Raw genomic sequence first — 16,645 nt, forward strand, 5'->3', positions numbered from 1 at the left:
CTTAAGGATTGGGTTCAAAATTACAAGGCTAAGAAGTTGAACATGGGTAGTTGTAAACTCGAAATAGGGTCGGCTGTTCGACAATGGATATAAAAAAATTAGTCAGAGCCTTGGTCGCTCAGGGGATAGAGATGTCACTTTCTAATGAGATAAACTGGGTTCGAATCTCAGTGATGGCTCGTCAATACGAATTCCGCATCCGGCTCATACCGAACACAATGCTGATGTAAAATATCCTAGGTGGTAGACTGATCATGGGTTAGTCTCCTAGTTATCTGGCTAACCATGGGAGGTTTTCCTCTCCATGCAACACGAATGTATGTATTAACAGTAGTATCGATTGCCAGTAGTACCCAATCCTCACAAATTACAGGAGGAAGTAGCTTGAATTAAATTTTAAAGTAATTTGAGTTAATTTTAAATATTACGAGTTGCCTCGAGCAACATCATTCTCCCAGATGATAATGAAAACAGTTATTATTTATTTTGATGGGATAACATGCTTTGCTTAATCTAATAACGTAAAGTAATCCAGAAGCACAACAAATAATAAATAAACAATTTTAGTGTTATTGTGTTGAAATTTGTGGTAAAGTTTTGAACAGGATTTTGTAGTGTTATTCAGTACTAATAAATTGCAGCTGATCTCTCTCCATACGTAGAACGGGTATTCAGCTAGTAAATTAATACAAAAACTATGAATAAATGATAATTAACATCAATATTTATACAATAACATATTGTGATTGTTTAAATGAAAATAGAATTTTAAATTATATTTGTATTTTAGTGAATACTTTCTTAAAGGGGAGATGTCCTATGACATCTGGAATATTCAGCCAATAAAGATGTTTGTGTTTTAACATACTTAGTATGTAATTATTGTTACCAGTCCCATTACAGTTAACAAATAATATTATGATAAAATAAATGTCACAAATAAAATATTAAAAAAAAAGAAACATAAAACGAAGTAGACAACAAATTGATCGTCCTCTTTCATGAATTTTCTCTTGTTTTTTTCATTTGATTTTAAGAGTTAGCAGCACAAATATTCAGATGTCCGATTCTAATGTTTTATTCCTCTCATTTGTTTTACTTTAACAGTTCATATCTTTTCATCAATTCTTTAAGAGTGCTTACTGAAGCAGTGTAAATGTAGAAACCACTACATGTTTGTTTTTAAAATTTTACAAGTTTAAAAGCCCTTTTGCACCTAAGCGATGATTGTTGATACGGACACGTCTTACTGTTACGGAAATATTCTCAGGGCAATAGAATCAGAAATATACATGTGATTATTAATTTATTTTTTATATCTACATCTACAACAAACAACAGAACAACGCATCTAAAACGGCGGAATGAACAAAAATTAGCTCACCAAAAATTTAAACACATTAACGTGCGTTGTTAAATTTACTTAACAACGCATTTAATCTTAAACAGAGTCTGAAGTTCATTTTTGCTTAAAAACTTCATTAAGAAAAGTTATTTTCCTTAACAAAGCTGTGCAAATTTTAAGAACATGTCTTTTAAAACAAGTAATTATTTCAAAGAAATATAAAGAAAATATAAGAATTATTGAATGAAATAAATTATTTTAAGTTAGTTTTTTGGTGATCCTACCTAACGTACATGGTATCTCTTTAAAAGCTCAAATAAATACGAAAAATACTCAAGTATTGCAGTAAATTTTTGCAACCAAGTTGTGCTAAAACCATTTTTAATACTTATTACAGCGGGTTTTAATACTTATTATTTTTAATACTTATTAATCTTAATAATATTCTGGAGAATACCAATGATAAGTGTTGTTGACTGACGGGCATTTTTGGAGCTCTTTGCAGTATGCAATATTTTGCTTATAGCTCACTTATCATAGAGTGAGAATTTTATTCCCTAAAGAGGGAATGGCTCACCCTGCTTTGGTAGCCCGATGACCTGAGAAGTAAATTTTTAAATTTTTTAAAGATTTATTTTATTTAATTTTTTTATTTCCCTTTCATTATTTTAACGTGAATTAAGTTTTCTTTACCAAAATATTATTCGGAATTTTTAAACAGCGTTTAATATTTATTTAAAAAGAAATAAACAAAAATAATAAAATTTTTATTTCATATTTTTCTAAAATTTCTTTTCCAATATTTTAACGTGAATAAAGTGTTCTTTACCAAAAAGTTGTTACTTTGCTTTTGATGTTGTTGTTACTTTACGTCGCACTAGAGCTGCACAATGGGCTATTGGCGACGGTCTGGGAAACATCCCGGAGGATGATCCGAAGACATGCCATCACAATTTCGATCCTCTGCAGAGGGGATGGCACCCCCGCTTTGGTAGCCCAACGACCTGGGCGCGAAGTCGAGCACTTTACGGTAGCACAGTTTAACGAGGACCAATACCGCTCACCCTCGGTCCCTACGTAGGCTGATCAAAGTGGTCACCCACCAGCCCACTGACAGCAGCCAGTGATGCTCGACTCCGGTGTTCCACTGGGAACCATGTCTTAACGATCAGTCCACTGCGGGACACTTTGCTTTTGAAAAGAGCGAATAATAGCTAAAAAATGGATGAATTTCGATTCCCATGCTAAGCGTTTAAATGACCCTTCCTTAAATATTAACTTAGAATTTTCAAATTCGTCCGGAAATTATTTTATTTTGTTTCATTTTATTTTTTTTTTTTAAATATTTTAACGTGAATAAAGTGTTCTTTATCCGTAAATTATTATTTTTCTCTAAAAAAGAGCGAAAAATAGCTAAAAAACGGATAAATCTCTGCATACAAATGACCAAATACATACAGATATCTGTACTTAATATAAACTTATGATTTTTGAACTCGGCCAGAAATTATAATTTATTATACTAAGCAGTTGTACCAAAGGAATTTTTATAGACAAATTAGGGGGGGGGGCCAAAATAGGTTCCGTTAAAAAAACGCAGAGAAGTTATTTTGGCATAATAATCAGGGAAACAGTCTATGAGGCAATATATAGTCAGAAGCGTTAGTTAGCCGAAATAGTAAGTTGTAGAAGTTGTAATTAGAAATTTGTGGACCGAATTGTCAGGGGTTCGATCACTGCCGAAGAGAAATTTTTAATTTTTTTTTATTTATTTTCGTTTATTTTATATATTTTCAATATTATAACGTGAATATAATGTGTTTCTTATCCAAAACTTATTATTTTTCGTTTGAAAAGAAGGAAAAATAGCTAAAAATAATAGCAATAGAGCCGCGGGCTAATTAGCCGAATCAGTAATTTGAAGAATTTGTAAGTAGAAATTTGTGGACTGAAGTGTCCGGGGTTCGATCCTGGTCAAGGAGAAATTTTTAAATTTTTTTAAATTTATTTTAATTTATTTTATATATTTTCAATATTATAACGTGAATAAAGTGTTCCTTATCCAAAACTTATTATTTTTTGTTTGAAAACAAGGAATAATAGCTAAAAATAATAACAGTAGAGCCGCTGGCTAATTAGCCGAATTAGTAATTTGAAGAATCCGTAAGTAGAAATTTGTGGACTGAAGTGTCCGGGGTTTAATCCTGGTCAAGGAGAATTTTTTTTTTTTTTTTTATTTATTTTAATTTATTTTATATATTTTCAATATTATCACGTGAATAAAGTGTTCCTTATCCAAAAGTTATTATTTTTCGTTTGAAAAGAAGGAATAATAGCTAAAAATAATAGCAGTAGAGCCGCGGGCTAATTTGCCGATTTAGTAATTTGTAATTAGAAATTTGTAGACTGAAGTGTGCGGGGTTCAATCCCGATCAAAGGGTAATTTTTAAATTGCTTTTTTTTAAAACTTATTTATTATATTTAATTTATTTATTTTATTTATTTCAATATTTTAACGTGAATAAAGTGTTCATTATATAAAACTTATTGTTTTTCTCTTGAAATGAAGGTTGTTGTTGTAGTTCATTTACGTCGCACTAGATCTGCACGATGGGCTATTGGTGACGGTGTGGGAAACATCCCTGAGGATGATCCGAAACCATCTCATCACAATCCTGCAAGTGAAGTCGAGCACTTTTGAAATGAAGGAATAATTGCTAAAAAAAAAAAAAAAGGATAAATTTCGGCACCGATGCTTCGCACTCAAATGACCCTATATCTCCCTTTGATATTAACTTATAACTTTCAAACTCGGTCAGAAATTATTTTTTCCTATACTAAACAATCGTAACAAAGGAATTTTTTACCACAAAGGGTCAAAATAGGCTCCGTTGAAAAACAGCGGAGAAGTTCTTTAGGCATAATATTCGGGGCAACAGCATGTGAAATGTGGCATGGCCAGAAGTGCCACGTTCTAGTTAGCCTAATTAGAAATTTGAATCCAAAAATTATCATTTTATTTTCGAAAAAAAAAAAGCGAATAACAGCTGAAGAACGGATAAAATTGAGATCCAACGCTACGCATACAAATTAACCCGTATCCCCCTTTAAAATTAACTTATAATCTTCAAACTCGGAAAGAAACTATTGTTTAATATACTAAATTAATACGGCTAAGACCATGAGCTAGTAACTTACGCATTGAGCGAGGGGGCGTTGGTTCGACCCTCAGCTGTGGTCAATTTTTAAATTTTTTTTATTTTTTCTTCTTTTGTTTATTTTACATTAATTTATTTATTTGATGTGTTTTTCGATATATTAAAGAATCCCATATATAAAAGAGAATATTTTTATTCGGGAAATTTCAAATAATGCTTAAAAACTGGAAAAATCCCAGAAAATTAGTTTATTTATAATATATTAATTGATTTTGATTGATTTTATACTTAGAGCAACATATTTCACCTGTTAAACTGTCATAAAAGTATTGTAAAAGGAGTTTAAGAAAATAATATAATAAAAATAAACAAATTTTCCGGGATTTTACCAGTTTTTAAGCATTGTTTGAAATTTCCCGAACAAAATTTTTTTTTCCTTATAGGATCCTTTAATGTATCGAAAAACACATTAAATGAATAATATAATGTAAAATAAACAAAATAAGAAAAAAATAAAAAAAAATTAAACATTGACCACTGCTGGGGTTTGAACCAACGCCCCCTCGCTCCATGCGTAAATCACCAGCACATGGTCTTAGCCGTCGGACCACGCTTATACGAGGATCGTGCTACAACAAAGCTTCAAGTACCCTCTCCCGGTTTCATAAACAGAAGACCAAAGGGGCCATTGCGGCCCCTCTAATTGGGTTATAAAATTTTGCTTTGGGAGAGGGGTCCGGCACATAGAGGCCTATATTCGGTCCGAGTTTGAAAATTATAACTTAATATTAAAGGGAAGTAGGTTGGCTTGAAATTTGATCCTTTTTCCCGCCATTTTATTTTATTCTATTTTTTATTCCATTTTGCTTTCTTTCACAAAGAGACACTCTTGATTTTATACTTAGAACAACATATTTCACCTGTTAAACTGTCATAAAAGTATTGTAAAAGGAGTTTAAAAAAATAATATAATAAAAATAAACTAATTTTCCGGGATTTTACCAGTTTTTAAGCATTATTTGAAATTTCCCGAATAAAATTTTTTTTTTCCTTATAGGATCCTTTAATGTATCGAAAAACACATTAAATGAATAATATAATGTAAAATAAACAAAATAAGAAAAAAATAAAAAAAATTAAACATTAATCACTGCTGGGGTTTGAACCAACGCCCCCTCGCTCCATGCGTAAATCACTAGCACATGGTCTTAGTGGTCGGACCACGCTTATACGAGGATCGTGCTACAACATAGCTTCAAGTACCCTCTCCCGGTTTGATAAACAGAAGACCTAAAGGGCCATTGCGGCCCCTCTAATTGGGTTATAAAATTTTGCTTTGGGAGAGGGGTCCGGCACATAGAGGCCTATATTCGGTCCGAGTTTGAAAATTATAACTTAATGTTAAAGGGAAGTAGGTTGGCTTGAAATTTTAACCTTTTTCCCGCCATTTTATATTATTCTATTTTTTATTCCATTTTGCTTTCTTTCACAAAGAGACACCCTTGATTTTATACTTAGAACAACATATTTCACCTGTTAAACTGTCATAAAAGTATTGTAAAAGGAGTTTAAAAAAATAATGTAATAAAAATAAACTAATTTTCCGGGATTTTACCAGTTTTTAAACATTATTTGAAATTTCCCGAATAAAATTTTTTTTTCCTTATAGGATCCTTTAATGTATCGAAAAACACATTAAATGAATAATATAATGTAAAATAAACAAAATAAGAAAAAAATAAAAAAAATTAAAAATTGTCCAAAGCTGGGGTTTGAACCAACGTCCCCTCGCTCCATGCGTAAATTCTAGCACATGGTCTTAGCCGTTGGACCATGCTTATTCGAGGATCGCGCTATACCATAGCTTCATGTACCCTCTCCCGGTTTGATAAACAGAAGACTTAAGGGGCCATTGCGGCCCCCCTAATTGGGTTATAAAATTTTGCTTTGGTACAGGGGTCCGGCACATAGAGGCCTATATTCATTGCGAGTTTGAAAATTATAACTTAATATTAAAGGGAACTAGGTTGGCTTGAAATTTGATCCTTTTTCCCTCCATTTCATTTTATTTCATTTTTTATTCCATTATGCTTTCTTTCACAAAGAGACACCCTTGATTTTATACTTAGAACAACATATTTCACCTGTTAAACTGTCATAAAAGTATTGTAAAAGGAGTTTAAAAAAATAATATAATAAAAATAAACTAATTTTCCGGGATTTTACCAGTTTTTAAGCATTATTTGAAATTTCCCGAATAAAATTTTTTTTTTCCTTATAGGATCCTTTAATGTATCGAAAAACACATTAAATGAATAATATAATGTAAAATAAACAAAATAAGAAAAAAATAAAAAAAATTAAACATTAATCACTGCTGGGGTTTGAACCAACGCCCCCTCGCTCCATGCGTAAATCACTAGCACATGGTCTTAGTGGTCGGACCACGCTTATACGAGGATCGTGCTACAACATAGCTTCAAGTACCCTCTCCCGGTTTGATAAACAGAAGACCTAAAGGGCCATTGCGGCCCCTCTAATTGGGTTATAAAATTTTGCTTTGGGAGAGGGGTCCGGCACATAGAGGCCTATATTCGGTCCGAGTTTGAAAATTATAACTTAATGTTAAAGGGAAGTAGGTTGGCTTGAAATTTTAACCTTTTTCCCGCCATTTTATATTATTCTATTTTTTATTCCATTTTGCTTTCTTTCACAAAGAGACACCCTTGATTTTATACTTAGAACATCATATTTCACCTGTTAAACTGTCATAAAAGTATTGTAAAAGGAGTTTAAAAAAATAATATAATAAAAATAAACTAATTTTCCGGGATTTTACCAGTTTTTAAACATTATTTGAAATTTCCCGAATAAAATTTTTTTTTCCTTATAGGATCCTTTAATGTATCGAAAAACACATTAAATGAATAATATAATGTAAAATAAACAAAATAAGAAAAAAATAAAAAAAATTAAAAATTGTCCAAAGCTGGGGTTTGAACCAACGTCCCCTCGCTCCATGCGTAAATTCTAGCACATGGTCTTAGCCGTTGGACCATGCTTATTCGAGGATCGCGCTATACCATAGCTTCATGTACCCTCTCCCGGTTTGATAAACAGAAGACTTAAGGGGCCATTGCGGCCCCCCTAATTGGGTTATAAAATTTTGCTTTGGTACAGGGGTCCGGCACATAGAGGCCTATATTCATTGCGAGTTTGAAAATTATAACTTAATATTAAAGGGAACTAGGTTGGCTTGAAATTTGATCCTTTTTCCCTCCATTTCATTTTATTTCATTTTTTATTCCATTATGCTTTCTTTCACAAAGAGACACCCTTGATTTTATACTTAGAACAACATATTTCACCTGTTAAACTGTCATAAAAGTATTGTAAAAGGAGTTTAAAAAAATAATATAATAAAAATAAACTAATTATCCGGGATTTTACCAGTTTTTAAGCATTATTTGAAATTTCCCGAATAAAATTTTTTTTTTCATTATAGGATCTTTTAATGTATCGAAAAACACATTAAATAAATAATAAAATGTAAAATAAACAAAATAAGAAAAAAATAAAAAAATTAAAAATTGACCACAGCTGCGGTTTGAACCAACGGCCCCTCGCTCCATGCGTAAATCACTAGCACATGGTCTTAGCCGTTGGACCGGGTTTATACGAGGATCGCGCTACAACATAGCTTCAAGTACCCTCTCCCGGTTTGCTAAACAGAAGACTTAAGGGACCATTGCATTAATAACGTTATTTGGTTATAAAATTTTTCTGTGGTAGAGGGGTCCGGCAAATAGAGGCCTATATTCGGTCCGAGTTTGAAAATTATAACTTAATATTAAAGGGAAGTAGATTGGCTTGAAATTTGATCCTTTTTCCCGCCATTTTATTTTACTCTATTTTTTATTCCATTTTGCTTTGTTTCACAAAGAGACACCATTGATTTTATACTTAGAACAACATATTTCACCTGTTAAACTGTCATAAAAGTATTGTAAAAGGAGTTTAAAAAATAATATAATAAAAATAAACTAAGTTTCCGGGATTTTACCAGTTTTTAGGCATTATTTGAAATTTCCCGAATAAAATTTTTTTTTCTAATAGGATCCTTTAATGTATCGAAAAACACATTAAATGAATAATATAATGTAAAATAAACAAAATAAGAAAAAAATAAAAAAAATTAATCATTGACCACAGCTGGGGTTTGAACCAACGCCCCCTCGCTCCATGCGTTAATCACTAGCACATGGTCTTAGCCGTTGGACCACGCTTATACGAGAATCGTGCTACAACATAGCTTCAAGTACCCTCTCCCGGTTTGATAAACAGAAGACTTAAGGAGCCATTGCGGCCCCTCTAATTGGGTTATAAAATTTTGCTTTGGGAGAAGGGTCCGGCAAATAGAAGCCTATATTCGGTCCGAGTTTGAAAATTATAACTTAATATTAAAGGGAAGTAGGTTGGCTTGAAATTTTAAAATTTTCCCCGCCATTTTATTTTATTCTATTTTTTATTCAATTTTGTTTTCTTCCACAAAGAGACACCCTTGATTTTATACTTAGAACAACATACTTCACCTGTTAAACTGTCATAAAAGTATTGTAAAAGGAGTTTAAAAAATTAATATAAAAAAAATAAACTAATTTTCCGGGATTTTATTAGTTTTTAAGCATTGTTTGAAATTTCCCGAATAAATTTTTTTTTTCCTTATAGGATCCTTTAATGTATCGAAAAACACATTGAATGAATAATATAATGTAAAATAAACAAAATAAGAAAAAAATAAAAAAAATTAATCATTGACCACAGCTGGGGTTTGAACCAACGCCCCCTCGCTCCATGCGTTAATCACTAGCACATGGTCTTAGCCGTTGGACCACGCTTATACGAGGATCGTGCTACAACATAGCTTCAAGTACCCTCTCCCGGTTTGCTAAACAGAAGACTTAAGGGACCATTGCATTAATAACGTTATTTGGTTATAAAATTTTACTTTGGTAGAGGGGTCCGGCAAATAGAGGCCTATATTCGGTCCGAGTTTGAAAATTATAACTTAATATTAAAGGGAAGTAGGTTGGCTTGAAATTTGATCCTTTTTCCCGCCATTTTATTTTATTCTATTTTTTATTCCATTTTGCTTTCTTTCACAAAGAGACACTCTTGATTTTATACTTAGAACAACATATTTCATTTGTTAAACTGTCATAAAAGTATTGTAAAAGGAGTTTAAAAAAATAATATAATAAAAATAAACTAATTTTCCGGGATTTTACCAGTTTTTAAGCATTATTTGAAATTTCCCGAATAAAATTTTTTTTTTCCTTATAGGATCCTTTAATGTATCGAAAAACACATTAAATGAATAATATAATGTAAAATAAACAAAATAAGAAAAAAATAAAAAAAATTAAACATTAATCACTGCTGGGGTTTGAACCAACGCCCCCTCGCTCCATGCGTAAATCACTAGCACATGGTCTTAGTGGTCGGACCACGCTTATACGAGGATCGTGCTACAACATAGCTTCAAGTACCCTCTCCCGGTTTGATAAACAGAAGACCTAAAGGGCCATTGCGGCCCCTCTAATTGGGTTATAAAATTTTGCTTTGGGAGAGGGGTCCGGCACATAGAGGCCTATATTCGGTCCGAGTTTGAAAATTATAACTTAATGTTAAAGGGAAGTAGGTTGGCTTGAAATTTTAACCTTTTTCCCGCCATTTTATATTATTCTATTTTTTATTCCATTTTGCTTTCTTTCACAAAGAGACACCCTTGATTTTATACTTAGAACAACATATTTCACCTGTTAAACTGTCATAAAAGTATTGTAAAAGGAGTTTAAAAAAATAATATAATAAAAATAAACTAATTTTCCGGGATTTTACCAGTTTTTAAACATTATTTGAAATTTCCCGAATAAAATTTTTTTTTCCTTATAGGATCCTTTAATGTATCGAAAAACACATTAAATGAATAATATAATGTAAAATAAACAAAATAAGAAAAAAATAAAAAAAATTAAAAATTGTCCAAAGCTGGGGTTTGAACCAACGTCCCCTCGCTCCATGCGTAAATTCTAGCACATGGTCTTAGCCGTTGGACCATGCTTATTCGAGGATCGCGCTATACCATAGCTTCATGTACCCTCTCCCGGTTTGATAAACAGAAGACTTAAGGGGCCATTGCGGCCCCCCTAATTGGGTTATAAAATTTTGCTTTGGTACAGGGGTCCGGCACATAGAGGCCTATATTCATTGCGAGTTTGAAAATTATAACTTAATATTAAAGGGAACTAGGTTGGCTTGAAATTTGATCCTTTTTCCCTCCATTTCATTTTATTTCATTTTTTATTCCATTATGCTTTCTTTCACAAAGAGACACCCTTGATTTTATACTTAGAACAACATATTTCACCTGTTAAACTGTCATAAAAGTATTGTAAAAGGAGTTTAAAAAAATAATATAATAAAAATAAACTAATTATCCGGGATTTTACCAGTTTTTAAGCATTATTTGAAATTTCCCGAATAAAATTTTTTTTTTCATTATAGGATCTTTTAATGTATCGAAAAACACATTAAATAAATAATAAAATGTAAAATAAACAAAATAAGAAAAAAATAAAAAAATTAAAAATTGACCACAGCTGCGGTTTGAACCAACGGCCCCTCGCTCCATGCGTAAATCACTAGCACATGGTCTTAGCCGTTGGACCGGGTTTATACGAGGATCGCGCTACAACATAGCTTCAAGTACCCTCTCCCGGTTTGCTAAACAGAAGACTTAAGGGACCATTGCATTAATAACGTTATTTGGTTATAAAATTTTTCTGTGGTAGAGGGGTCCGGCAAATAGAGGCCTATATTCGGTCCGAGTTTGAAAATTATAACTTAATATTAAAGGGAAGTAGATTGGCTTGAAATTTGATCCTTTTTCCCGCCATTTTATTTTACTCTATTTTTTATTCCATTTTGCTTTGTTTCACAAAGAGACACCATTGATTTTATACTTAGAACAACATATTTCACCTGTTAAACTGTCATAAAAGTATTGTAAAAGGAGTTTAAAAAATAATATAATAAAAATAAACTAAGTTTCCGGGATTTTACCAGTTTTTAGGCATTATTTGAAATTTCCCGAATAAAATTTTTTTTTCTAATAGGATCCTTTAATGTATCGAAAAACACATTAAATGAATAATATAATGTAAAATAAACAAAATAAGAAAAAAATAAAAAAAATTAATCATTGACCACAGCTGGGGTTTGAACCAACGCCCCCTCGCTCCATGCGTTAATCACTAGCACATGGTCTTAGCCGTTGGACCACGCTTATACGAGAATCGTGCTACAACATAGCTTCAAGTACCCTCTCCCGGTTTGATAAACAGAAGACTTAAGGAGCCATTGCAGCCCCTCTAATTGGGTTATAAAATTTTGCTTTGGGAGAAGGGTCCGACAAATAGATGCCTATATTCGGTCCGAGTTTGAAAATTATAACTTAATATTAAAGGGAAGTAGGTTGGCTTGAAATTTTAAAATTTTCCCCGCCATTTTATTTTATTCTATTTTTTATTCAATTTTGTTTTCTTCCACAAAGAGACACCCTTGATTTTATACTTAGAACAACATACTTCACCTGTTAAACTGTCATAAAAGTATTGTAAAAGGAGTTTAAAAAATTAATATAAAAAAAATAAACTAATTTTCCGGGATTTTATTAGTTTTTAAGCATTGTTTGAATTTTCCCGAATAAATTTTTTTTTTCCTTATAGGATCCTTTAATGTATCGAAAAACACATTGAATGAATAATATAATGTAAAATAAACAAAATAAGAAAAAAATAAAAAAAATTAATCATTGACCACAGCTGGGGTTTGAACCAACGCCCCCTCGCTCCATGCGTTAATCACTAGCACATGGTCTTAGCCGTTGGACCACGCTTATACGAGGATCGTGCTACAACATAGCTTCAAGTACCCTCTCCCGGTTTGCTAAACAGAAGACTTAAGGGACCATTGCATTAATAACGTTATTTGGTTATAAAATTTTACTTTGGTAGAGGGGTCCGGCAAATAGAGGCCTATATTCGGTCCGAGTTTGAAAATTATAACTTAATATTAAAGGGAAGTAGGTTTGCTTGAAATTTAATCCTTTTTCCCGCCATTTTATTTTACTCTATTTTTTATTCCATTTTGCTTTCTTTCACAAAGAGACACCCTTGATTTTATACTTAGAACAACATATTTCACCTGTTAAACTGTCATAAAAGTATTGTAAAAGGAGTTTAAAAAAATAATATAATAAAAAGAAACTAATTTTCCGGGATTTTACCAGTTTTTAGGCAATATTTGAAATTTCCCGAATAAAATTTTTTTTTCCTTATAGGATCCTTTAATGTATCGAAAAACACATTGAATGAATAATATAATGTAAAATAAACAAAATAAGAAAAAAAAATTAATCATTGACCACAGCTGGGGTTTGAACCAACGCCCCCTCGCTCCATGCGTAAATCACTAGCACATGGTCTTAGCCGTTGTACCACGCTTATACGAGGATCGTGCTACAACATAGCTTCAAGTACCCTCTCCCGGTTTGATAAACAGAAGACCTAAGGGGCCATTGCGGCCCCTCTAATTGGGTTATAAAATTTTGCTTTGGGAGAGGGGTCCGGCACATAGAGGCCTATATTCGGTCCGAGTTTGAAAATTATAACTTAATATTAAAGGGAAGTAGGTTGGCTTGAAATTTGATCCTTTTTCCCGCCATTTTATTTTACTCTATTTTTTATTCCATTTTGCTTTCTTTCACAAAGAGACACCCTTGATTTTATACTTAGAACAACATATTTCACCTGTTAAACTGTCATAAAAGTATTGTAAAAGGAGTTTAAGAAAATAATATAATAAAAATAAACTAATTTTCCGGGATTTTACCAGTTTTTAGGCATTATTTGAAATTTCCCGAATAAAAATTTTTTTTTCCTTATAGGATCCTTTAATGTATCGAAAAACACATTAAATGAATAATATAATGTAAAATAAACAAAATAAGAAAAAAATAAAAGAAATTAAACATTGACCACAGCTGGGGTTTGAACCAACGCCCCCTCGCTCCATGCGTAAATCAATAGCACGAGGTCTTAGCCGTTGGACCACGCTTATACAAGGATCGTGCTACAACATAGCTTCAAGTACCCTCTCCCGGTTTGATAAACAGAAGACCTAAGGGGCCATTGCGGCCCCTCTAATTGGGTTATAAAATTTTGCTTTGGGAGAGGGGTCCGGCACATAGAGGCCTAAATTCGGTCCGAGTTTGAAAATTATAACTTAATATTAAAGGGAAGTAGGTTGGCTTGAAATTTGATCCTTTTTCCCGCCATTTTATTTTACTCTATTTTTTATTCCATTTTGCTTTCTTTCACAAAGAGACACCCTTGATTTTATACTTAGAACAACATATTTCACCTGTTAAACTGTCATAAAAGTATTGTAAAAGGAGTTTAAAAAAATAATATAATAAAAATAAACTAATTTTCCGGGATTTTACAAGTTTTTAAGCATTATTTGAAATTTCCCGAATAAATTTTTTTTTCCTTATAGGAACCTTTAATGTATCGAAAAACACATTAAATGAATAATATAATGTAAAATAAACCAAATAAGAAAAAAATAAAAGAAATTAAACACTGACCACAGCTGGGGTTTGAACCAACGCCCCTCGCTCCATGCGTAAATCAATAACACATGGTCTTAGCCGTTGGACCACGTTTATACGAGGTTTGTGCTACAACATAGCTTCATGTACCCTCTCCCGGTTTGATAAACAGAAGACTTAAGGGGGCATTGCGGCCCCCCTAATTGGGTTATAAAATTTTGCTTTGGTACAGGGGTCCGGCACATAGAGGCCTATATTCGGTGCGAGTTTGAAAATTATAACTTAATATTAAAGGGAACTAGGTTGGCTTGAAATTTGATCCTTTTTCCCGCCATTTTATTTTATTTCATTTTTTATTCCATTATGCTTTCTTTCACAAAGAGACACCCTTGATTTTATACTTAGAACAACATATTTCACCTGTTAAACTATCGTGAAAGTATTGTAAAAGGAGTTTAAAAAAATAATATAATAAAAATAAACTAATTTTCCGGGATTTTACCAGTTTTTAAGCATTATTTGAAATTTCCCGAATAAAATTTTTTTTTTCATTATAGGATCTTTTAATGTATCGAAAAACACATTAAATAAATAATAAAATGTAAAATAAACAAAATAAGAAAAAAATTAAAAAATTAAAAATTGTCCGCAGCTGCGGTTTGAACCAACGGCCCCTCGCTCCATCCGTAAATCACTAGCACATGGTCTTAGCCGTTGGACCGCGTTTATACGAGGATCGCGCTACAACATAGCTTCAAGTACCCTCTCCCGGTTTGCTAAACAGAAGACTTAAGGGACCATTGCATTAATAACGTTATTTGGTTATAAAATTTTACTTTGGTAGAGGGGTCCGGCAAATAGAGGCCTATATTCGGTCCGAGTTTGAAAATTATAACTTAATATTAAAGGGAAGTAGGTTTGCTTGAAATTTAATCCTTTTTCCCGCCATTTTATTTTACTCTATTTTTTATTCCATTTTGCTTTCTTTCACAAAGAGACACCCTTGATTTTATACTTAGAACAACATATTTCACCTGTTAAACTGTCATAAAAGTATTGTAAAAGGAGTTTAAAAAAATAATATAATAAAAAGAAACTAATTTTCCGGGATTTTACCAGTTTTTAGGCAATATTTGAAATTTCCCGAATAAAATTTTTTTTTCCTTATAGGATCCTTTAATGTATCGAAAAACACATTGAATGAATAATATAATGTAAAATAAACAAAATAAGAAAAAAAAATTAATCATTGACCACAGCTGGGGTTTGAACCAACGCCCCCTCGCTCCATGCGTAAATCACTAGCACATGGTCTTAGCCGTTGTACCACGCTTATACGAGGATCGTGCTACAACATAGCTTCAAGTACCCTCTCCCGGTTTGATAAACAGAAGACCTAAGGGGCCATTGCGGCCCCTCTAATTGGGTTATAAAATTTTGCTTTGGGAGAGGGGTCTGGCACATAGAGGCCTATATTCGGTCCGAGTTTAAAAATTATAACTTAATATTAAAGGCAAGTAGGTTGGCTTGAAATTTGATCCTTTTTCCCGCCATTTTATTTTACTCTATTTTTTATTCCATTTTGCTTTCTTTCACAAAGAGACACCCTTGATTTTATACTTAGAACAACATATTTCACCTGTTAAACTGTCATAAAAGTATTGTAAAAGGAGTTTAAGAAAATAATATAATAAAAATAAACTAATTTTCCGGGATTTTACCAGTTTTTAGTCATTATTTGAAATTTCCCGAATAAAAAATTTTTTTTCCTTATAGGATCCTTTAATGTATCGAAAAACACATTAAATGAATAATATAATGTAAAATAAACAAAATAAGAAAAAAATAAAAGAAATTAAACATTGACCACAGCTGGGGTTTGAACCAACGCCCCCTCGCTCCATGCGTAAATCAATAGCACGAGGTCTTAGCCGTTGGACCACGCTTATACAAGGATCGTGCTACAACATAGCTTCAAGTACCCTCTCCCGGTTTCATAAACAGAAGACCTAAGGGGCCATTGCGGCCCCTCTAATTGGGTTATAAAATTTTGCTTTGGGAGAGGGGTCGGGCACATAGAGGCCTATATTCGATCCGAGTTAGAAAATTATAACTTAATATTAAAGGGAAGTAGGTTGGCTTGAAATTTGATCCTTTTTCCCGCCATTTTATTTTACTCTATTTTTTATTCCATTTTGCTTTCTTTCACAAAGAGACACCCTTGATTTTATACTTGAAACAACATATTTCACTTGTTAAACTGTCATAAAAGTATTGTAAAAGGAGTTTAAAAAAATAATATAATAAAAATAAACTAATTTTCCGGGATTTTACAAGTTTTTAAGCATTATTTGAAATTTCCCGAATAAAATTTTTTTTTCCTTATAGGAACCTTTAATGTATCGAAAAACACATTAAATGAATAATATAATGTAAAATAAACAAAATAAGAAACAAATAAAAAAA

At 32.1% G+C, this 16,645-nt stretch overlaps 1 protein-coding gene across 8 annotated transcripts in view; it reads right to left on the reverse strand.

Moving 5' to 3' along the window:
* The window catches only part of LOC107451382 (uncharacterized), a 59,953-nt gene extending 58,031 nt beyond the window's left edge, over nucleotides 1-1,922 (reverse strand). Inside the window, exon 1 of one of the 8 annotated variants that reach the window (XM_043054756.3) lies at nucleotides 1,803-1,922. Coding sequence is in view for 3 of the 8 variants with exons in the window: in XM_087164660.1 (XP_087020786.1) it covers nucleotides 1,630-1,640 (11 nt within the window). In the remaining 5 variants the exon portion in view is untranslated. Of the gene's footprint in view, nucleotides 1-1,629 lie in introns of all 8 variants that reach the window. The other 7 variants (XM_043054755.3, XM_043054754.3, XM_087164663.1 and 4 more) reach the window with 7 other exon arrangements.
* Nucleotides 1,923-16,645: the final 14,723 nt, after the last annotated feature.

Source organism: Parasteatoda tepidariorum, chromosome 5 (assembly GCF_982258835.1).
Source record: "Parasteatoda tepidariorum strain Cologne lab strain chromosome 5, Ptep-v5.0, whole genome shotgun sequence".
Taxonomy (NCBI): Eukaryota; Metazoa; Arthropoda; class Arachnida; order Araneae; family Theridiidae; genus Parasteatoda; species Parasteatoda tepidariorum.